The sequence below is a fragment of the Lemur catta genome, chromosome 20, assembly GCF_020740605.2.
Source record: "Lemur catta isolate mLemCat1 chromosome 20, mLemCat1.pri, whole genome shotgun sequence".
In the NCBI taxonomy this organism is placed as follows: Eukaryota; Metazoa; Chordata; class Mammalia; order Primates; family Lemuridae; genus Lemur; species Lemur catta.
Genome location: NC_059147.1, coordinates 23,661,340 through 23,684,012, shown reverse-complemented (window position 1 = coordinate 23,684,012; position 22,673 = coordinate 23,661,340). Strand labels below are relative to the sequence as shown.

At 50.2% G+C, this 22,673-nt stretch overlaps 2 protein-coding genes and 1 non-coding gene across 8 annotated transcripts in view; 1 reads left to right on the top strand and 2 right to left on the bottom strand.

The window, feature by feature from the left end:
* Window positions 1–19: 19 nt before the first annotated feature.
* TSNAXIP1 (translin associated factor X interacting protein 1) lies at window positions 20–15,037 on the bottom strand. Of its 6 annotated transcripts, XM_045533541.1 has the most exons (16): window positions 14,711–14,837; window positions 10,835–10,934; window positions 5,650–5,762; window positions 5,376–5,499; window positions 4,128–4,221; window positions 3,444–3,640; window positions 2,915–3,050; window positions 2,336–2,505; window positions 2,095–2,254; window positions 1,888–2,018; window positions 1,604–1,729; window positions 1,311–1,463; window positions 1,074–1,183; window positions 760–886; window positions 563–669; window positions 20–335 (listed from the first exon to the last, which is right to left on the bottom strand). In XM_045533541.1, the coding sequence occupies exons 1-16, from the start codon at window positions 14,755–14,757 to the stop codon at window positions 95–97; spliced, it is 2,136 nt and encodes a 711-aa protein (XP_045389497.1). In that variant the 5' UTR covers window positions 14,758–14,837; the 3' UTR covers window positions 20–94. The 6 variants fall into 6 exon arrangements, 5 of the variants coding, with proteins under 5 accessions (XP_045389497.1, XP_045389496.1, XP_045389499.1 ...); XM_045533540.1 differs by lacking the exon at window positions 10,835–10,934 and having other exon boundaries at window positions 14,711–15,029; XM_045533543.1 differs by lacking the exons at window positions 5,650–5,762; window positions 10,835–10,934; window positions 14,711–14,837 and adding an exon at window positions 4,547–4,645 and having other exon boundaries at window positions 5,376–5,439.
* On the bottom strand, window positions 13,869–13,930 carry LOC123625587. Its single transcript, XR_006730588.1, has one exon. It is a non-coding gene; the product is annotated as a U7 small nuclear RNA (small nuclear RNA).
* Window positions 15,038–15,257: 220 nt separating the features above from the next.
* The window catches only part of RANBP10 (RAN binding protein 10), a 60,663-nt gene continuing 53,247 nt past the window's right edge, over window positions 15,258–22,673 (top strand). The window contains exons 1-2 of the mRNA XM_045533539.1: window positions 15,258–15,602; window positions 16,384–16,495. Coding sequence (XP_045389495.1) covers window positions 15,368–15,602; window positions 16,384–16,495 — 347 coding nt within the window. The 5' untranslated portion in view covers window positions 15,258–15,367. The remainder of the gene's footprint in view (window positions 15,603–16,383; window positions 16,496–22,673) is intronic.

Sequence of the window (22,673 nt, the reverse complement as noted above, 5' to 3'; positions counted from 1 at the left end):
CACAGCCTGGAGAATGGCATGAGTTCAGAAAAACAATTTTATGCTAAAATCAGGAGATAGCAGTACTGGAGCACTCAGGCTGCCCACAGTGGTCCTAGCTTGCAGGCTCTTGCTCTCTTGGTCCCCTGCGCCTTATGTCAATCACCTGCAGCCGTTCCAGTGCAGTCTGGAGCCATACCACAATGCCCTCTTCCTTCTCACCACCCTCCTCTGGCAGTTCTGACACAGGGAGCTGGAAGGCCTGGCTGATATAGGTATTCAGAGTCTGCTTGTCCAGGCTGGGGTCGATGCTCATCAGGGCCCCCCGTAGCTGGGGTAGGGTCACGTCACTGTAGCTGTCCCATAAGAAAAGACAGACAGGCCATGACATCTCTTCCATGTGCCCCAGACTCCCGGGTGCCCTTCTTTCTGCCAGGCTCGAGCAGATGGTACACAGCAGCATGCTCAGTGCACAGGGAGACCCAGGGGCTTGAGGTGCCACCCTATGTCCCAGTGCAAGGATCAAGGGGTGACTGGTGACTCGCTATGGATGAATTGGCCTGAGGGCCCCAAGGTCACTCACAGTTCAATGCCCAGCTCCTGCTTTAGCTCCTGTAAGTACTCATTCTTCTCCTCCACATACTGTTCCCATAGCTTTTGCACAAAGGGCTCACTCCGGCCTTCCTTGTCCTGGGAGGGGCCATAAGTCAGAGTGAGCACATTGGCTAGGGTCCAGCCAAGGCTAGTGTAGGGGCTAGGCAAGTTCCTGGACCCACCCACCTCCAGAAACAACGCGCGGTAGTTGAGGAAGTCTGCATTGTTGCTGCTGGAATGCCAGCCCCCTGCCTCCATCAGCTCCAGAATTTTCTCTTCCTTCTTGAGGGGGAAGGCACTCTTGAGGATCGTGCTGTGGGGAGACATGGGGGCCAACAGGGGCCTGCTGAAGCCTGACCACTCATCTCCCTGGTGTTCAAAAGGAAAGTGAGTGTTGAGGCTGTGGCCCTTCCCAACAGGCTCCCCTGTTCCCTGCACACCGGGAGCCTGGCCAGGTAATGTTGGGCAGGAGTTCAGAGTGGCCTGGACTGGCCTCTCACCTGAACTGCTCCATGGTTAGTATCCCCTCGTTCTGACTGTCAGTATTTGTCATTTCCTTCAGCAGCTGGGCTATTGTCTCCTTCTGGTTCACATACACACTGTCACTTCTCTATAGGGAAGGAACCATTCACTAACTTGCTGCTTCCTGGAGTGGTGGGGACAGAGCTGGGCTATGCTGGGGACATAGGCCCCTGTCTGTCTCCCCGAGGGGAACACGGGGCCAGGCCCAAGCTCACCTTTCCCATCAACACTGCATAGAACTGACTCATGACGTCGCTGGAGTGGAAGAGCTTGATATTTTCAAAAATAGTGTAAGCCCAGGCTATGGCATCGCTGGGCCCAAAGCGACGCTCCAGGAAATTAAAGAAGAAATCTTGGAACTTCTCTTTCTGTAGGATCGGAATGCTTGGTCAGCCTGCCCCAGGGTCAGTTGGCCCTCCTCCCCCCTCCCTGGCACCTTGAGGGGACCTCCCTGGAGGACTCTGGATCTGAAGGCCACACTGGGCCAACATGGCTTATGAGATCTAACCTTTTCTTCTGCGAGACGTTCCTTCCAGGCATCCTTGAGAAGGTTTACCACATCCTTCTTGGTTGGCTTCTTGTTCTCCACAGGGCCTTCAAACTGAAGGAAAGAGGGGACAGATTCCCCATAGCCCTAGAAGGAAGGGTGTTAGCTCATCTCTGGGCCTATCTGTGGCCTCAGCCCCAAGCAGGTAACAGCCCAGATGGTTCCCCCAGAAGCTCAAGGCTCTAGTAGCAAGGCATGGCTGTTCTGACTCCGAGCTTCAGGCTCCCTCCTGGGGACTCCCCTACCAGACCAGGGAAGAAGTCTTTCTCCCGGAGCAGCCCCTCGCCAATCTCCTCCAGGAGCACATCCACCAGCTGGTCACTGTTCTTGCCCTCAGCCAACATTTGCCAGCGCTCTGGGCCCCCAGCCACCACATCTGTGGGTGGGGAGAGGGAGCTGGAGTCCAGACCATGTACTTCAGCAGGCCCTGGGGCCCCAATGGCCATCATTACCTTCGCACTTGGTCCAGTCGGGCCGTGGGGTGGAGGTGCGCTGGATCTCCTGCAGCTCAGAAAAGAACTGGTCTCGTTCCTTCAGCGTGCTCATGTGCAACTGCAGCAGCATCTCATGCTCCTTGCGGACCTCTTCGTAGTCGGCTCTCAGGCTGTCCAGCTGAGGGCAAGGTGATTGGTCCTAGCTGCCCACCTGCATGACCCTGCTTTACCCTGCCTGGCCCTGCCTGCCCACCAGCACCTGCTCCTGAAGATCCTTGTTGGTCTTCTCCTGCATTTCAAAGTCCCTCCTGGGTACCACATCTCCAAAGTTGGCCTTCATGGTGTTGAGTTCCATCTGCGTACGGGTCAGGTCTTGCCGGGTCATCTTCAGAGCCAGTGTTAACTTCACAGGGTCCTCCCCCCAGATGCCTGCCAGGACCCCATCAGCCCACATCACCCTGGCTCTGGGGCCTGGAGCCGAGGGCTGGGTTTGGTATTGCTCAGGGGATGCCTGAGGTCTTCTGCCCTCCCTGCTTGGGATTCCCTGGATCTGCTTAAGTCTAGAGTTTCAGGTTTAAGAAAAGGAAGCCCAGGACAGGGGGTACCAGGCCTGTCCAGCCCACATGGAGTCCAGGCTGCCTCAGCTGCCAGCAACCTTCTTATGATTCTCATTCCAGCTCAGAAGATCTGCAGTCCCAGGTGGTGGAAGGGATATCTCCACCATGAAAGGGCATGCAATGAGCAGGTATTAGGAACGTTGAATGAATGAGGGTGAGTGGTGAGAGCAAGACTCCTCTCTAGCACCTCTGAGGAGGAGAGAAACCTGTCTTGGGCTTACCTGGGGACTGGGCTAATGACATGTCCTCCCGCTGGTACCGCAGCTCATTCAGATCTGCGATGAGGATCTTGCGGGCATCTCGCTCGCTGAGGTAGTGCAGGTACTCCTCAGCCAAGCTCTTCCTCAGTTTGCTCACCTGTTGGGAAGGTGGCTGTGTGGTTAGGGGCTGCCTTTGGACCCCTGTGTGCAGCTAGTCACCACAGGGCATGGATGGGTGCTGGGTAGCCCCATCAGGGCCTGGGAACAGGAAAGGTGGAGGAAGAAGGAGATTGGCCATCCCTGAGAACCCAGCAAGATGCCATTGCTTCCTCCCACAGGGCAAATGCTGGCACTCGGGCCACACAGAGCCAGGGCTGAGCCAAGCATGAAGGCAGAGGGCAGAGGTAGCAGGGGCTCTGGGGGGGGGGGGGCGGCGAGATGGTGGCTCAGTATGTCATTCCAGCAAAGGGTGGAGTGGCCTGGGGATCACCCTGGTGGTGGGGGTGGGGCAGGAATTCAGGGACTTGGTCACCACAGCACTTCCATTCACCTCCCTCTGCAATGAGATCTTCTCCTCATTCTTTTTGTCGATGAGTTTTAGCAACTTCATCTTTTCTTTCTTGAGCATGGAGATCTCATGTCTCTCCTCAGCCCTCATGGCCAGGATCCTCTCATTGCAGTCCTCATTCACAGTGACAAGCTTGGCCTTCAGGGGCTCCAGAGCCCGAATTCTCTCCCTTTGGTGGGCTAAGCAGAGACAGGTGGGAGAGTTCCTTTAGAGCCCCAGGACAACAGCCAGGAAACACAGACCCTAAGGTCATGGATAAGTGGCTACGTCACTTGCAAACTCCAGGAATCTATGCACGCCTTGTTCAAAGCCATGACCCTTGCTTTTAAATAAGGGAGAGAGTTCAGATGAAGACTGGGGTCTCCCCTACAGTCCTTAGTCCTGTAACTGCACCATCTCTGCACCTCCTGAGTACTCACTCTCTCATGGGGTTCACTCAATTTCCTACAGATACCATCCCACCATACTTCTCAAGGATGGGAGGTTGTCAGGTGCCCTGGGATGCCCTATCATAGAACAGTGTCTGCCAAAAGGGCTGAGTTGGGCTTGGTGACCTCAAGGCCCAGTTGGTACCTGCCCCTGCCCTGCTGTAGAGCCCCAGAAGGTCAGAATAAGATCCTCTCTGCCCCTTCCAGGCCAGGCCTAGGAGGGGAGCTACGTTCTTACCTAACATCACCTCGTATGCATTCTTGATGGAGGACAGTAATGGCTTGTACGTTTTGAAGTCCTCTATGAAAAACTCAAAGATCTCTCTGTAAGGCTGGCAAGAAAATGGAACTGGTCACCTCCTGGCCTACAGCCGCCACCCTCAGTGTGGTGTTTTTCTTTACTGGGCTTAGAAGTGTTTCAGCATGAGGCTGCCAGGTCACCTATATTCAAATTAATGCCTCAGGCACCATCTGGGTCATTCAAAGTGCCACAGAGCTGGGGGGCGGCTCTCTGGAGGCCTCTCCTGATGCTATCTCTGAGGCCTGGCAGACCACCAGCGGTGAGACCTCCCACTCTGTGCCCAGATCCCCTCTCTGGCTCTCTAGGCAGCCAGCCAGCCTCTTGCCTTCCAGATAGTGCATCAGCTGACCACTCACCTGCATGCTCTCCCCATCTTAGAGCCCTGTGGGAGCAGGAGGAGATTGAAGGTTCTAGCCTTGGATTCTGACCTCGAAGTAGAGGTGTGGTCTCCTGCCCTACTTGAACACACAGGAAATTTTTGGAGGCAGCATTGCTTACTGGAAGGAGTACAGGCTCCAGGATCAGCCCTGAGTTTGAATCCCAGTCCCATCACTTCATGGTGCTGTGCCTTCTCCGAGCTTCTGCTTCCTTGTTGCTAAGAGACCTTCTGCTTGTGAGATTGTATGTGAGGCCCCAGGCCAGGGTTGGGCACACAGCCAGCACTCAGTAAATGCATCACTCAGTGACTACGTCCAAAGTTAGGGATTCCCTGTCATCATCCCTATTTGAGAAGATTTGATTCTCTCCCTAATATGTACCAGAATCTGGGTTGCATCTAGATCTTCCTCTCTTTCTCTTTATGTGTCTGGGCTAGTTCCTTAAGCTTGGGGTGGCAGGTGGACACTGTATGACCCCTGCTTGCTCAACAGCCAGGATTCAGGCTCCATCCACTGATATCCAATGACCCAACCTGGGTGCAGGGGATTGCAGAGCTGAAGGGAATGGGCACAGCATCCAGTTCACCTGACTCAGGTGAGGAAACTCAAGCCTTAGGAGAGTTTTGGTTCGATACTGCAGTCATGCCTATACACTGGCTTTTTCATGGGACATGCTTCTCTTCAGGGAGGGAGACCTAGGAGAGCTGGGAGAGGCCAGTCTCCCCTGAAGGTTTCATGTACACAGTTCTGGTAAGTAATCTTCCCACTCTTCCCCCTGCCCTTCCCATGTTTATTCTGTGGCTCTGACCTGCAGCTTCAGTTCCTGGGTAGAATCTTTGCTGAGTTCCACCAAGAGGAGCTCCTTGCGTAGGTAGTTTTCCAGCTGCTCCAGGTACCTGGGCTTGCCAATGCCAAAGGGCTTCTGCTGCCAGCTATTGCAGGGGATGGTGGGCTGATGTGTGACAAGTGCCCCATGGGGCCCTTGCACCCTCCGTCTGAGACAGCATGTACCCCTGCCCTGTCTCCTGGCCCAGTGCCTGGTCTATACCCGCCCACCCACCATAGGGCTGACCCTGGCTTACCTTGTTCGTTTCTGGTGGTCATCTGAACAGGGTTTTACATTTTGCAAAATGGTCTGGCTAGTGGTGTATGTGGGCCACGGGGACAGGTTCCCACTGATGGAGAGCTGAAAGGGCTACAGGGAAGGACAGGTGGGTTACAATGGCAACATTGCTCCCCTTTCTAATGTTCCTCACTGTCCCTCATCCCCCACTTCTGATTTTTTTTACAAACATCTTTTAATATGATTCATAATTAGGTCTGTGCGTTCTTGAGTTATAGAGCTTAAGTCCCAGATTTCCCTTATTAGCTATGTTACCACAGGCTTAACTTCCCTGAGCCTCAGCCTCTGCATCTGTAAAATGGGGATGATGGTAGTCCCCATCACACTGTGTTGATGTGAGGATGCAATGAGAAAGCATAGCATGTTTTATACAGACTCAGGAACTCGGTAAAGGTGAGCTATTCTTCTCTTCCATAGGTATATCAGTGAATATTAAATACTGGTACTATAAAAACAGGTATGAATACTGGTGGGGACCCAGTCCCTGCCCCCATGGCACAATCTAGCAAAAGAGACAGAGAGAAGAGGTCAGGCCCAGCCTTAACTTTGAATTGACAGATAGTACTAGAGAGATGCAGCAGGGTGAGCTGTGGACTCTGGGGGGAAACTGGGCTGCACCCCTGGTGGAGAGGGAGGGAGGTGAGAATGCCCTGGCAATGGGATCTCATTTTGAACCTTGAACAGGGGCATGTGGTAGGAAGTAGTAGCATGTATGGGCATATTTTTTAATCTTTTCAAGAAATACTAATAGCATGAAGAGCTGGTGAAGCCCACTTCTAGGGTTTCAACCATTCAGTCATTCATTTGTTCATCAAACATTTCTGGGTCCATAGTATATCCTAGGCCCTGCTGCATTCTAGGGACATGAGGGATGTTGGGGGTATAATGGGGGTGGGGTAACAAGTGAATTGATGATCATGTTAGCATGCAGTGACTGAAACCAATGCAGGTTATGGGAGGGTGGCAGGCCTTGACTCGGGTGGAGGCCAGGAGAGGCTGCTTATCTCAGATGAGGAGATGATGTCAGTGATGTTCAATAAAGCTCAAATGAGTGCATGGGAGGAACTGAGCCTGCCCTGGAAGGCTATGTGTTGGGGGTGGGAGCACAAAGACTGCCTGGGTTGCACCAACACCTCAGGGACACAGCAGTTTTAAAGAGCTATGAACAGAGGCTGATGCCCAAGGAGAGCAAGCTGGCTGTGGCTACAGCCTGGAGTGAGGAGTCCAGGCAGCTAATGCAGGAGACAGATGGAGCAGCAGCTTTGCATACAAGGGCAGTCCTCAAAGCCTTACTCATGACTGTGGAAAAATTACGAAACTCCTAAATGTCTTGTAGCCAGGCATGGTGATGTGTACCTATAATCCCAGCTACTTGGAAGGCTGAGGCAGGAGGATCGCTTGAGCCCAGGAGTTTGAGACCAGCCTGAGCAACATAGTAAGACACCATCCCATTAAAAAAAAAAAGAAAAAGAGATCTCCGTGTCTAAAAATAAAATACTGTTATGCAGACTTGAAATACAAAGAGGCTTAACATGGAAATATACTAATGATATAGTTCTAAGGGTTAAGTAAAGCCAGAAATTAGGGAATAAGCACATCAAATAAAATGAAAGACCAGAAAAGATAGAGGGAATAATCCAAAAGCCTATCAGCAATGATTATTCTCTAATGATAGGATTATGGGTCATTATTTTTGTATAATTGTACATTTTTCAAATTTTTTACAATGAGCATAAATCAAATTTAAAAAAAAACTGAATTACTGAATTATTTAATAGGTCCCATCTGTGGCCCAGAGCCCAGCCTCCAGGTTACTCCAGGCTAGAGAGGCCATGCCTACCTCCCATGCTTCACATATCCAGGTTCAAGGAGCCCTACCAGGCTAATGGAACTAGCTCCTGATGGCCTAGTGTGGAAAATGCTTTCTCCTTGGATTATTTTTTTTTTTAAGAGACAGGGTCTCCCTCTGTCACCCAGGCTGCAGTACAGTGGCTCCATCGTAACTCACTGCAGCCTTGAATTCCTAGGTTTGAGCAATCTTCCTGCCTCAGCCCCCTGAGTAGCTGAGGGTGCTGAGCGACTACAGGTGTGTACCACCATGCCAGGCTAATTTTTCTAATTTTTTTTAGAGACAGGGTCTCACTATGTTGCCCAGGCTGGTTTTGAACTCATGGCCTCAAGCAATCCTTCTGCCTTGGCCTCCCAAAGCCCTGGGATTAGAGGTGTGAGCGACTGCACCTGGCTCTTGGATTCTTTGCCTGGCCCTTTTCACTGCATTTTCTTAGTTCTGTACATGCTCTGTCTCAATCTTGGGATCATGCATTCATTCCTGAAATATTTCTGGAAGATGCATAGTTAGCTTTGTTGCTAGGCCCCAAGGAGGACTCCAGCCTCTTGAGGGAGCTCTGGGTTGACCTATCTCTGTACTTCCAGAATTGATGACATCATACTTCATACTCTTCACAGTCTTAAGCAGCACTCACCAATACTGTTGAATAAATACACGAGGAAGCACAATAGTTTAGAATGGATGAAAGGCATAATCAAATCTAAGTATGGTCAGGTGTGGTGACTCACACCTGTAATCTCAGCACTTTGGAAGATTGAGGTGGGATGATTGCTTGAGGCCAGGAGTTTGATACCAGCCTGGGCAAAAACATAGAGAGACCCTCTCTCTACCAAAAAAAAAAAAAAAAAAAATCAGGCTGGGCACGGTGGCTCATGCCTATCATCCTAGCACTCTGGGAGGCCAAGGTAGGAGAGTTGCTTGAGGCCAGGACTTTGAGACTAGCCTGTGCAACATAGCAAGACCCCATTGTCTCCACAAATAATACAAAAATTAGCTGGGCATGGTTGCATGTGCCTGTAGACCCAGCTACTTGGGAGGCTGAGGCAGGAGGATCACTTGAGTCCAGGAATTTGAGGTTGCAATGAGCTGTGATGATGCCATTGCACTCAAGCCCAGATGACAGAGTGAGGTATTATCTTTAAAAAAAAAAAAAAAAAAGCCTTATTCTTTGGGTGTATATGTTTGCATGTGCTTTTCCTTGGGTTAAGAATACCCTATGTTGACTACTTACCCTTGAGATCTCAGGGGTCCTTCCTTTAACTTTTTATTTCTTTTATTTTATTTATTTATTTATTTAATTTTGGAGACAGAGTCTCGCTCTGTTGCCCGGGCTACAGTGCTGTGGCATCAGCCTAGCTCACAGCAACCTCAAACTCCTGGGCTCAAGCGATCCTCCTGCCTCAGCCTCCCGAGTAGCTGGGACTACAGGCATGCGCCACCATGCCCGTCTAATTTTTTCTGTGTATATTTTTAGTTGTCCATATAATTTCTTTGTATTTTTAGTAGAGACGAGATCTCACTCTTGCTCAGGCTGGTCTTGAACTGAGCTCAAACGATCCACCCCCCTCGGCCTCCCAGAGTGCTAGGATTACAGGCGTGGGCCACTGCACCCTGCCCTTAATACTTTCATTATTAGGAACGAAAGCCTTAAGGAATGACACCTCTGCTTGTTTCAAAAGCAAAATAACTATCAAAAAAATAGTAATAATTAGGAAGTCAAAGTAGAAATAGACAAAAAAACCAAAAAACTATAAACATTGATGTGATTTTTATAAAAGTGTAAAATAAATCTGAAGACACCTGGGAAGTTGTTAAAGAAGTACCTAACCATGGTAAGTTAACACATTTTTTAGACTTTCAAAAGGCCAATCCTTGTGTTCTGTCTACTGTTTCTGCCAGGACAAAACGTGGCCACCCTATTTTGATTGCCGAGGCGAGTGGAAGCAGGAGTACCAGCAGCCCGTGCCGCTTCTTGGCCAGGTTATTAGCAGCTAGGGCAGGCCTCCGCCCGCAGGAGCCTGCAACGTGGTGCTGCGGAGCGCGCCATGCTCTCTGCTTCCCCCTACAGGTGAAAACTAGAAGGCGGCCTCGAAGGGACGGCAGAGTGGGGGGAATACCGCCCCCTCGTGGTTGAGAACGGCCTCGCCGCCGCCGCGCAGAAGAGAGGTAGGGAAAGAGCCTGGTCCCAGATCCTTGGCCCAGCGTGAACCAAATCAGAGCTTGCCCCAAGTTATCATGTCGTTTGGGCTGTGCTTGGTCTCCGTGAAGAATCCATAATGCCCCCCTTTCGCTCCCTGGAGTCACTCCATGGGAGTGTTGGGAATCCCCAGCCTCACAGTGTGGGGTTCATGTGTTTTCAAATTCTCCACAGGGGACACACACAGGAAAACCACCACACAGCCCACCATGACCTGGAGTTATATGTTTGCTCCAGTGTGGTTTTTCCTCTGTGAGATTTGGACAATGGTTGTTTGCTGATTATTAACAATCCTTCTGGGTGCCAAAGCATGTGCCTGTAGTCTCAGTGACTAGGGAGGCTGAGGCAGGAGGATCGCTCGAGCCCAGGAGTTCAGGGCTGCAGTGTGCCATGATCGCACTGTGAACAGCCACCGCACTTCAGCTTGGGCAAGTAGCCAGACCATGTCTCAAAAAAATAAATACATAAAAACCACTCCTATGATCATATCAACAAAAGCCCAAAAGTACTTAATAAGACAACATTCATTTCATATAAAAACTTTAAAGAACAAGAATGAAGGAGGGACCCAGAGCCAACAACACAATGGAGAAACATCCCTTTCCTCCTGCCTTCACATTATCTCCTCATAAGCATTTATGGAGCTTTCAACCTATGCTAGCCACCCAAGTACCCTATAGGATGCTAGGGCCATAAAGACAAAAAGATATAGTCACAGCCCTGAAAGACCTTGGCAGATCTGGTGTGGCCGTCCTAGTACCTAGCACAGTGCCTGGCACATGGCAGCTGGGTTAAAGAAATGAGGTCCACTCCTTATTTGAGTGAGTGGACCAGAGCTGCAGGGGAGGGGTGTCTGTAGGTAGAGGCTGAGTCTCTTTGCCTAGGGAGGACGGAGAAGGATTTTCAGACGAGGAGCAGAGAGAGTGCCCACCCTCCTCCCAAAGCCTGGTGGGCCTGGCCTCTGTGAGCCACACTCCCCTGACTTAGAAGCTGCTGCTCTGGTGGCATGTTTCAGGTGAGTGGTGCTGTGGGGTTGCATGCAAGGAGATAGGGCCTGAGGGCTGACATTGGGGTTCCAAAATGGCATTATCCACTAACCAGAGTCTTCCATTTCTGAGAAAGCTTGCATTTCTGGGTGCTCTTGGCTTCTAGGAGAAAGGCTTCATCTATGGTCACTCCTGAAGGCCGAGTCCGTGAACTACACATAGAAAGAGAAGTAATGAGGCCGGGCGCGGTGGCTCACGCCTGTAATCCTAGCACTCTGGAAGGCCAAGGCGGAAGGATTGCTTGAGGTCAGGAGTTCGAGACCAGCATGAGCAAGAGTGAGACCCCTCATCTCTACTAAAAACAGAAAAATTAGCTGGGTGTGGTGGCGCATGCCTGTAGTCCCAGCTACTCGGGAGCCTGAGGCAGGAGACTCGCTTAAGCCCAGGAGTTTGAGGTTGATGAGGCCACGGCCCTCTAGCCCCGGCAACAGAGTGAGACCCTGTCTCAAAAAAAAAAAAAAAAAAGAGAGAGAGGGAAGCTAATGGTGGGTGACAGAATCCAGAGTGGGGAAAGTCCCTACACCCTTCCCAGATCTACAAATCATGGCCTCCTTTCCCCACAGAGCCAGGTTCTGGGTCTTCCCAGCTCTGCCTCCAGATTCTCATAGACGCTGCCAAGCAAGCCCCTGGCGCTGTGCCCAAGCCATGTCCCTACATTCCCAGAATACTTCTCATTGCCAGAGTCTCACCAACTCCTGCAGTAGCAAGACACCCTCACCATTAATCCAGAGAACCCTGTGGGCCTACGCTTCCATTCACAGTGTTCAGCTATGGCTGGGATGGTGGTTTTATGTACAGGACTCTGGCACACTCTGGAGGCATGATACCAAAGGCAGGTGCTATAGGACAAGAAGCATAGGGTCTCCTGTCAAGGAGCTGGAGTGCAAGTCTTGATCCTTCACTTACTGGCTGATAGGGCCTGGGGCTGACATCTGGGGTTCCAACAGGTCTGCCCTTGGGCAAGTCATTTAACGGTCTCAGCCTAGTGTCCTCACAAAGGAGTGGAGACAATTCTTGCATTGCCTATCTTGACAGAGTTGTTGGGACATTTAAGTAAGAGTGAAAGAAATATGCAAAATAAATGAGCTTCACAGATGTTAATTATGACAGCAGAATGAGAGAAAAGTGGAAGAAGGAAGTCTCTAATACTCAAGCCTCTTGGAACAGTCATCCTTGCCCAAGCTAGGAAGGCATTTGGGGGTCAAAAGGGAGGGCTACTCTGGGTCGGCAAGCCCTAGGGGAACAAAAGGAAGAAGTAATTCCAGCCACCCATGGAGTGGTGGGGGTGTGATTTATGTTGCCAGACAGACCCATGTGTCCACTTCCCTTGCTAGTTGGTGGCCTTGGGCATGCCGCTTAACACATCTGAACCTCAGTGTCTCTGCCCATAAAGGTGGGACTAGGACTACCCAAACTCCAGGGAAGTTGACAGAATTGGCATGAACCCCATAGGGAAACCCTGGCCTGTAGGGAAACCCTGCTGTACTCCATGGAGCAGTAACACCCCAAACCCTAGTCCTCTATTGTCTCTCAACATTGGAGAAGTGTCAGCAAAACCCATGGAATAAACAGTCGGTGTGGAGAAGGACGGGTGTCTGCCTAGATGGGCATGGGTTTGAGACAGTCTTGGAGACCAAGAAGATACAGCAGATCAACTCCACCTGCTTGCTGAGTTAAGTCAATACCTTCCTATCATAGCCAATCCATTTTCTACACTCTGTTCTTCTTGCTTATGCTGGAGCCACCACAAAAGGCAAGGTAAGCACAAAAACTGTGGGGAATTCTACAAATTCTGAGAAAACAGAAAAGTTCAATAGGTAATAGATGTTAGTTTTGTTAGTTTTGAATATCAAAGGAGACAACAGTAAAAAACAGACTTAAAAGAAACAAAACACCTGCTGTAGCCTATACACTTATCTAAAAAGCTTAGGATGCTTGTTTGTTGTTAGGTTAAATATTTTACACCAACCCTCAGAGGAGAATGGAAAATATTTATATTGCTAGCTCAAAGGAGGAGAAAACTGATGGCAGGCAGTGGGTTTGTCAGGGTGTATCTGGTATTGAGTGAACTCAAGCTGCTGAATTACATCCACCAACCAACTGTGCCAGGAGTGTGAGGGTGAAAGGAAAGAAGCCAATAGGGAAGATAAACCTGCCCCAGGGAAATGCACTGTTTGAGGTCCCCTGTGGAGGGTCTTGCTAACATGTTCTACAGTGCTACGGTCTGGCCTATCCATCATCCTGGCCCTGCTCTAAGGGGAGCAGGAGGAAGACACCCACACTATCTCTAGGGGAAACAGTGAGCCTGCCTCAATGTATATATCAATAAATACTGGTGAATAAAGAATATGGTGAATGAATGATATGTACTGCCACCAAATTCAGCTTCAGCAATTACCTTGTGCTTCCTTCTTAAAATGGTTGAAGATTCTCTTTCTGAGTCTGTTTTATATTTTTTTCATAGAAGACCGTAGTTTACTAAGTTATTCCTGTGTTAGGTAGCAATTCTCTTTTTCAAGCCTGCTGCCTGATTCTTGTAGACTAATTTTAGCTCCAGATAAAATAATCAAATTGGTATTTCCTGTTCTAGGGGGATTTTGTAGGCCTTCCCTGTCAAGGCAGCAGACCCTGAAGGATTACAGTTTAGGTGAGATCAGGTTTTTTTGCATTGGGAATGAGTAGAAGGGTAGGGAAACTACATTCATTGAACACTTATTGAATGCCTATTATATACGAGAGCTGTGGGAAGAGCTTCACATATTCTGCCTAAATGTTCCCAACAATGTTTGTGAGGTGGGTTGTATCATTCCCATGTTTGAGATATAGAAGCTGGGGCCTGGAACTTTAAGGGCCTTCTCTGAAGTCCCAAAGCTAGAAAGGTATTTAGCCAAAAAAATTTTTTTTTGAGACAGAGTCTCGCTTTGTTGCCCTGGGTAGAATTCAGTGGCATCATTATAGCTCGCTCCAACCTCAAACTCCTGGGCTCAAGTGATCCTCCTGCCTCGGCCTCCCTAGTAGCTGGGACTACAGGCACGAGTCTCCAAGCCTGGCTAATTTTTTCTATTTTTTATTATTTTTTTCTTTTTGGGGGTCTTCCAGTGGGGACTGGAAAACCTGCTAGACAAATTCTAAAAGAGCCATACCACTAATTTTTTCTATTTTTTGTAGAGATAGGGTCTTGCTCTTGGCTCAGGCTGGTCTTGAACTCCTGAGCTCAAGTGATTCTCCTGCCTTGGCCTCCCAGGGTCCTAGAATTACAGGCATGTGCCACCACGCCTGGCCAAAATTTTTGTTTTAACCCATATATGTGGCTTTCTTGGCCAATGAAACTTGTCATATTTTGCAGTATCCAGAGGTTGCAAATCTGAATACAGGCAGGAGCTACCTGGAGGCTGTGGGATGTGTCTGGGTTGCTTAGAGTCAGCCAGCAATTCGATAAGAGTCTTTGTCACAAACCCAACCCTTGGGTGAAGAGGTAGTTTATCCCTTTGGCTAAGGGCTCAAGTTCAGCAGTGTGACACAGCTAAGTTCACACTTTAACTCCACCACTTACAAGCATGTGTAAAACACACGATCTCTCCAGGCTTCTAAAGTATTTCTTCATTTGAAAAATGGTGATCTTACTGCCTTATAGAATTGTTGTGAAGGTTAAATGTGGTATGTAAACCATTTGGCACATAATATGTTCAATACAAGCTAGCTGTTACTAACGATAAAGCGCGCCTGCCCTTTTATTAGCATGTAACGTCTTCACTGAGCTAAGTCATCCCGGATTCTAACTGTTTCTGCCGCACTGATTCTGTGGGGCTAGAGCCCCGGACCATTGGACAGAGGCCAGCGGGAGGTGCAGAGGCCCGGATCAGGTACCATCTCCCTCTCTGGAAGTACTCAAGCCCTCCTCTCCACCCTCAGCCCAGCCAGCGCCTACCTCGGCACGGACAAGACGTTGTAGCACCGCGACTGCTGGGAGGCCATGACCCTCGGGCAGGCGGACAGCCAGCACCCGCCGCCAGGGAAGCTGTGGTAGTGTACAGTCCGTCGCCATGGCGACCAGGCCCCAGCGGCCCCGCGGTGAGGGCGGGGTCAGGAATACGCCCCGCCCCGAGCCCAGCGCCCCGGAGCTGGGAGGAGACCCGGGTAGCACTGATGGACTCGGACCCGGGTGCGGGGTGCCCTGAGAGTCAGTCACTACAGCGGATTTGACCCTAGCTACCAGAACGGAGGCAGGGGGATAAACAGAGGCCATGGGCGAGGGAGGCGAGCAGGGGGCCGGAGCCGCTTTGCCGGCGGGAATTGTAGTTGTCGGTGTCTCGACGTCTCGATTAGACAGGCTTGCGGCTGAGCAAGTTTGTACTACATCTCCCAAGGCTCCCCACCAGCCTCAGTTGGGCCGTCTCTCGAGAGCTTTGCATTGTGGGATATGGAGTTCGAAATGTGGCGAGGCGTGCTAGTGTCCAAAGAGAGGTGCTGGACTCGGACTCGGTTTCCCTGCGGCCCCGGGAGGCTCGCGGGCCATTGGCTGAGCGGGGCGGATCTGGTCCTGTTCCTCCCCGCCCCCAGTGACACAATAGCGGCTCCTTCCAAGATGGCGGCAGCGACGGCGGACCCGGGAGCTGGGAACCCGCAGGCTGGAGACTCCTCCGGCGGGGGCGCTGGGGGCGGGCTGCCGTCCCCCGGGGAGCAGGAGCTGAGCCGGCGCCTGCAGCGCCTGTACCCCGCGGTCAACCAGCAAGAGACGCCGCTGCCGCGTTCCTGGAGCCCCAAGGACAAGTACAACTACATCGGCCTTTCCCAGGGCAATCTCCGCGTCCACTACAAAGGTATCGGCCCGTCTGGCCACGGGAGAGCAAGGCCAGAGCGTCTGCAGGGTGGCCGTGCTGCCCGGCCCCTGTCCCATCACGTCCCTTTCCCTGCCTAGGTGTTCCGAGTTAGGCCTTGGCCCTTGGGGGGGTGTCCAGGGTGGTGGGGCTGACCAGGCCAAGGGTTACTGCCCATTCTGCTCTGTTCCGAGACACCTGATGTCAAGAGAACTGCAACAGGTGTCCAAACCAGTGCTGAGATAGACCTTCCACTCCAGGGCCTTTCTACTTGTCCTGGGCTGGCTCCAACTCCACCTGTGCCCTTCACCACTGCTTAGTTTGGGGAGTGTCTGAAAAAAGGGGTGGTCACATCCCCACCATTAGCCTGATGCTCATGGGTTTGCCTGCCTGCCAGGCATCCCAGCTGGGCCTGGGATTGTATGCTAGATTTGGGTGGGGAGATTTTCCGGGTCTGCCTCCTTCTTTCCCTGGTCTCCCAGGTGGGCTGCCTGGATTCTGGAGAGACTGCTAGCAGCACTTGGTATCTCTCACATGCACTCATATTGGCTAAACCCTTGTTTTGTTTGTATGAGGACAGTGTCTCAGACAGGGCTGCTATTCTCAGGAGGAGGTAAGCCAAAGGTGGGAGGTTTATGTGTTTACTCAGTTGTCTAATTATTCCATGGACTGTGTAAGGACTTCCTCTGGCCATGGAGGGGTGAAGTTGCCATAAAGCAAAGAAGAATGAGGCTTCCATTTGCATTTCATCTGCTGAAATTTCTTCCTTGCCCTCTCCTATTAGGTCATGGCAAAAATCACAAAGATGCAGCCTCAGTGCGTGCCACCCACCCCATACCTGCTGCCTGTGGCATTTATTACTTTGAGGTGAAGATTGTCAGCAAAGGAAGAGATGGGTAAGCCCCTCATTACCACCCTCTTTCCCCCAACACTGAGCTGTGGTCAGAGTTTGAGGTCTCCTGGTTGACATTTGTGACTGGTGTGAGCTGCTGAGCCACGTGGATCTAGGCTGCCTCTCTTTCCTGACTGTGGGCATAGTCTGGTCTAAGCAGCAGGCCCTGATGGCAAGTAGGTACATTGGGGGTAAAGCAGAGCACTTTTTTTTTTTTTAGTGATGATGTAATTAGATATCTTGCAGATCAGGGAAATCAGTAACAAGTTTATATTAAAAAATCAGTGTCAGGAATGGGATTTCCCCCACTAGCATGTGGTGTTTGTTACTTCCCTCATTTTATACTCTTGTTGCATTCAAGGTTCTTTTATGGCATTTAGTCATGTAGAGGCCCCAGTAGGCTTCAAAGGGATAGTAGAGTCTTTGCAGCATTCATCAAAGCTGTGGTGGCCACTGGTCTGTCATCTCAGGGTAAACAGCATACTCACGGTTAGAATCAGGTGACCTTACTGCTCATAAACTTGTTTTTCAGTCCAGGGACTTGAACACTAGTTGGACCAGCTTTAGGAAGGTCCTTATTAAAGTCAGCATTAGGGAGACTCCCTATTTTAGAGTGATCTAAGCAGACACAGGAAATCATAGAGGAGATTTTTCATTTTTCTTTCTCTTCTCCCAGTCTTCCCTTTTTCCAGTGATTGTGACAAAGCAGGTATTTAAGTTATGAAATAACATGATTGCAGCTGCCTTGGAAAGGCTTTCCTCATCAGACCTCAGGTTTGGTGTGGGAAGTTTGCCAACCCCACCAGTGACCTTCGTGCCAACCCTGAGTATGTGTTCCTGAACATTCAGAGTACTTCCTCTCTCTTAGGGACTGTCCCCCTTGTGGTGCGTGCAAAATGCCTGGCCAGCATACTGTTCTGGGGGCAAGACTGCCAGAGTCAGAGCCTTGCCAGCTTCCTCAGTGACATTGTAATTTCTCTGCCTGGGAGGGCTCTGTGGTCTTGGGTAGATCTTGAGGCTTCAGTCTCCTCATCTGTACTGTGGGGAGCTAGGCTAGCATCTAAGCTTCTTTAATTCTATGATTCTGTAATTCAGATCATGGGAAGCTAGTGCATCTTTCACCTTTATCCCCATCTAGTGTATTTGTGGATAGGAAACTTCTATTTATTGAAGGGCTTTTAAAGTTCTTATTTTTCCCTTCCACTGTGTGATAGAAGCACACTTATCTATCTATTTATTTATTTTTTGAGATAGAGTCTTGCTCTGTTGCCCAGGGTGGAGTGCAGTGCATGATCATAGCTCACTGCAGCCTTGAACTCCTGGGCTCCAGCGATCCTTGCCTCTCAGCCTTCCAAGTTGCTAGGACTATGGGAACATGCCAGCTGCCTAATCAATTAAAAAAACTTTTTTTTTTTTTTTTAGGGATGGGGTCTCTCTATGTTGCCTGGGCTGGTCTTGAACTCCTGGCCTCAAGCAATCCTCCCATCTCAGCCTCCCAACATGCTGGGATTACATGCCCGGCCTGATAGAAGCACATATATATAATGTGCTTGAGCTAGTGTGAATGAGAATGGCATTTTAAACACCTCAAAAATAGTGTTGACTAAAATGTTGGGGTGGGGTCTCATATTGCCAAAGAAACTGAGCAGCATTTCTTCAGCTTGTAAGGAGGAAAATGAATTGTAGTCTCTGTATTCCTTATCATAGATAGCAGCTGAGCTGGTGAGAGGAGATCACAACTTTTCAGAAGGGGAATGTTTAAACTTGCTGAGACCTGGATTGCTTCAGTTGGTTTTTTGACATTTCAGTTTGAAGTAGATCTTGTTGGAAAAGGACCAGTGTCATGTTATATTGCTTTATTGTAGGTGTTGCCGGCAAGTCTAAAGAAAGGTTGGCGTCTATTCCCAGCATTTTACATGTGGTAAAGGTAACAATTGAGCTTATTGAAACCTCAGTTTTAAAAAGTTCCCAGTTCGTGTATGCCTATGGTGGCCTGCTTCAGTTGACCACTGTCAGGTAGTAAGCGTATGAATGGCCCCCATGGTCTCTTTATGGAATCCCTGATTCTCATGTCTGGGATGCAGGCAGATGTTGGTATGGGCCAGGTGTGGTTTTGAGGAGGCCAAGGGCAATTACAGGGACAGGCAGATGTTGACTGGCTTGTTTCTTCTTTCCCGTTGACTTTGGAGGCATAGTTCTATTCCTGGGTTAGTCCATAACCCAAGCTATATTGTGTAGTTCTCTTGTGTTGTACAGTTTGATCCTCACGGCATCTCTGGAAAGTGGCTAGAGCAGATGATTTTGTAGGTGAGCCCTGAGTCCCTGGGATGTTTGGTGGCCTGCTTTGGCTGCAGGGCTTAGGGTGTGCAATGGAGTAGCTTAACTTACCAGATGTCCTCGCCTGATCCCAGACATATGTGTCCATGCTGCTGTTGCCTTTCCCCATTGTGGCTGCTATTACATTCCTTCCCTGGGTAGAGTAAAGCAACATCTTGTTGGATTGTTATGGGATTGCAGGGTTAGGGGACAGAACTGAAAAGTGTGGAGTGTTGTGTGAGGCCAGAGAAATATGGCATGCTCTGGGCTGGGCTTGATCAACTTTCTGTTCCATTGAATCTCTAAACTCATTTTTCTGTAGATTTGAGTACACTTCCTTTGTAAAAGGTATTTATAAACCCAGTTGTTAGTATCATTGTTCTTCAGAAAGGCCTTTGTTCTGACAACGTCTTTTGTAGAGGAACACACTAATCTAATCTAATCACAATGGTTTCATTTCGAGGGTTCATAGCTTATTTCTTTTTTTCTTTTTTTTTTGAGACAGAGTCTCGCTCTGTTGCCCGGCTAGAGTGAGTGCCGTGGCGTCAGCCTAGCTCACAGCAACCTCAAACTCCTGGGCTTAAGCGATCCTACTGCCTCAGCCTCCCAAGTAGCTGGGACTACAGGCATGCGCCACCATGCCTGGCTAATTTTTTCTCCATAGATTTTTAGTTGGCCATATAATTTCTTTCTATTTTTTTTAGTAGAGATGGGGTCTCACTCTTGCTCAGGCTGGTCTCGAATTCCTGACCTTGAGCAATCCGCACGCCTCGGCCTCCCAGAGTGCTAGGATTACAGGTGTGAGCCACCGCGCCCGGCCCATAGCTTATTTATTAATGCCTACTATGTGCCAGGCCCGATACTGGGTGCAGGGAGAACAGAGGTAAAGTCAGCACAGGTCAGCCTTCTTCTCAGGGAGCCTGTGGCCTACTCAGTAGAGAGCGGACTAAAAGATTCTCTGCAGGAGGAGGCAGAGCCTGGGCACAGTTGTGAAAGATAAGTAGGAGTTCCCTAGCAGGCGAGACCTGTTGGACCTATGAATCTCATCGGTATACTAGTTTGACATCAGGGTGCTGGGCTTTCTGGACACTCCCCAAATATAAGAGAGAGCTATGGAGAAAGAGGGGCTGTGTTTGACCTAAGAGTTTGGCACAGACTGATGGGCTTCAGCTGCATTTTGCCGAGTCACCAGAGGTGTAAACTCTGGGAGCAGGTCTGGTGGGGCGAGGAGACATCAGAACGCTGCCAGTGGTGCCAGGAGATAAGGGGCACCCAGGTTCATCTTTCCAGGAAGCCAAAGAAGCCCTGAAGCTGAGGGTCCCCGGGGTGGGAGCAACTTTCTCAGGCAGAGCTTGTGGACCTGTGGGTGTCCTGACTCTTAGTGATGACACATGGAGGGTGTGGCTGGCCAGGCTGACAGATGCTCCAGTGTGACCCTCAAAATAGACTGTAACATCATCCCAGCAGCAGAGGCCTCCTGACATGTGATGGGTGGCTCTACCCAAGAGCAGTGAGCCTGGGCAAGAGCACTGAATGGTGGTGTGTTGAGGGTGAGGATGTTCTCCTCTGCAGCTGGTGCCTGGGGTCTGGCCCTGAGCAGGGGTCTCTGGCCACAGCCAGCCGGCTTTTGCTTGCTCCTGCAGCTGACTTCCTTTGGCCAGGCCCCAGTGCACTCATCCATTCATTCCGCACACCAGGGCATAGCACCCATTATTTTGTCCCAGGCCTGGGCCCCAGGAGCACAGGCACAAAGGCTTTCTAGAGAGGCCTCACAGGTGGTGTCAAAAGGGTCAGTCTATGATGTGTGTCCTATTCAGGAGTGGCCTGGAAGATAGACTTCCTGCTGTACCTCAGAGTTTGGGGAAAGCTTCATAGAGAGGTGATGATGCTGACTCTGGAAAGAGGAGGTAGAGTGTTCCAGGGGAACAAAGTGGGAAGCAGATGCTGCAGGCAGAAGAAACAGTGCATGAAAAGATGTGGGATATGGAGCATGAGGTACGCAGAGGCCGGGGGGGAAATACCTTGTGTGCTGTGGCCAAGGAGTATGGGCTTTATCTTGCCGGCAATAGCACCGAGGCGGGTGAGAGTGGATAGGGAAGAAGAGCCCCTGCTGGTCTGGGTTAGCCAGGTACTTCTGGCTGAGAGCCCTGTCTGCTTTGGACCAGTGGCTTTAAGTCCTTGGCTCTGGGCATAGTTTTCTCACAGCAGTTGTCTCTTTTCTGTCTTGGCTGGCCTTTCTCCAGTATGATGGGATGCAAGACAGGGTGTTGAAGACTGGTAGCCAGCAAGGCTTCTCAGGGGTGAAAGGACGCTGCTTGTGCTGGAGTTCTCTGGTATTTTGGTTTTGCCAATTCCTGTCTGAAAGACAATACTGTCCCATGTTTTATGCACAAGCATCTCCCTGTCATACATAAGTCAGAAACACCCAAAGTCGTTTTCCACAGAGATCCAGAGAGCTACTCAGTTTATTAAGATCTCACCTGCCACATTCCTGGTCTGGAGAGCCACCCAACCCCAGGCCCTTCTGGCCTGGAGACAACCTGTAGCTGGCCTCTCACCCTAGGTCCCCCTCATTCCAGTTTAAGTGCACTGTATAGTGCCAAGAAGTTTGGTGCTCAGATGTGGACCTGGGGAAGGCCTTTTCCTGCCTGCCTTGAGAATTAGGTGCTGTCTTTGCCCAAGGCAGGTACAGGCACTGGCTGTGCCCTGTTCTCCCTGACTGCTTGCTGGAGCTGATGGCCTCACAGGCACGTGCTGTGCTTTGGACTGCGTCTCTGCCCAGGTGACACATTGCACTATTTCTGGAGACATGGAATATTTGGGTTCTAGAGCATCTTGCCTTGTTGTATTGCTTACGTATGTTGGGGGTTAAAGCGCTGGTCTAGTTGGGCACACTGGGGTATAGCTCCAGCACAGGATGAGGAACTGGAGTCCACATGGTGGCCATTTTTTGGTAGGACCTCACTGTTCACTTACTGTATGTTGCCACCCAGGCTCCAACTGTGAGCTGAGAGTGGGGAGTGTGGCTGCCTTCTTGAGAGATGGGGCCTTCCTTTTTCTTTTTTGAGACAGTCTTGCTCTGTTGCCCAGACTACAGTGTCGTGGCATCAGCCGAGCTCACAGCAACCTCAAACTCCTGGGCTTAAGCAATCCTCCTGCCTCAGCCTCCTGAGTAGCTGGGACTACAGGCATGCACCACCATGCCCGGCTAATTTTTTCTATATATATATATTTTAGTTGGCCAGATAATTTCTTTCTATTTGTAGTAGAGATGGGGTCTCGCTCTTGCTCAGGCTGGTCTCAAACTCCTGACCTCGAGTGATCCTCCCGCCTCGGCCTCCCAGAGTGCTAGGATTACAGGCGTGAGCCACCGCGCCTGGCCGAGGGGCCTTCCTTAATCAAGGATCATTCTAGAAAAATTCTGAGAATTTATTTCACACACACAACCCCGCCTGCCCTATTGTGTTTTCATATTCTGGAATGTTTGGTCCTTCCCTAGATGGGTCACCACATAAGGGAGATTCCTGTTAGAAGGGAAGCAGGAGCTCATCAGGCTGAAGTGCAAGAAGATGAACTTAGCAGCTTGATGTGGCAGGTGCCATGTGCCATTCCTATTCTGGGGCCATTGGGAAGGAATAAAGGGCCCAGAGTGGGTCTGTGTGATCAGGGGTCAATTTGGAAAGAAGAGACTTATCACGGGGAGAGAGATGGATAGCTGTGTCTGAATGTGAGGATACCCCTCTGCCTCTCCAGAAATTCGGTTCAAAATCCACATAAAAGGTTTTTGTAGGTTTAGGGTCATTAGTGTTGTGACTTGGTGATGGAACAGACAGAGCCCATTGCATCTGTCGTGAAGAGGACAGAAC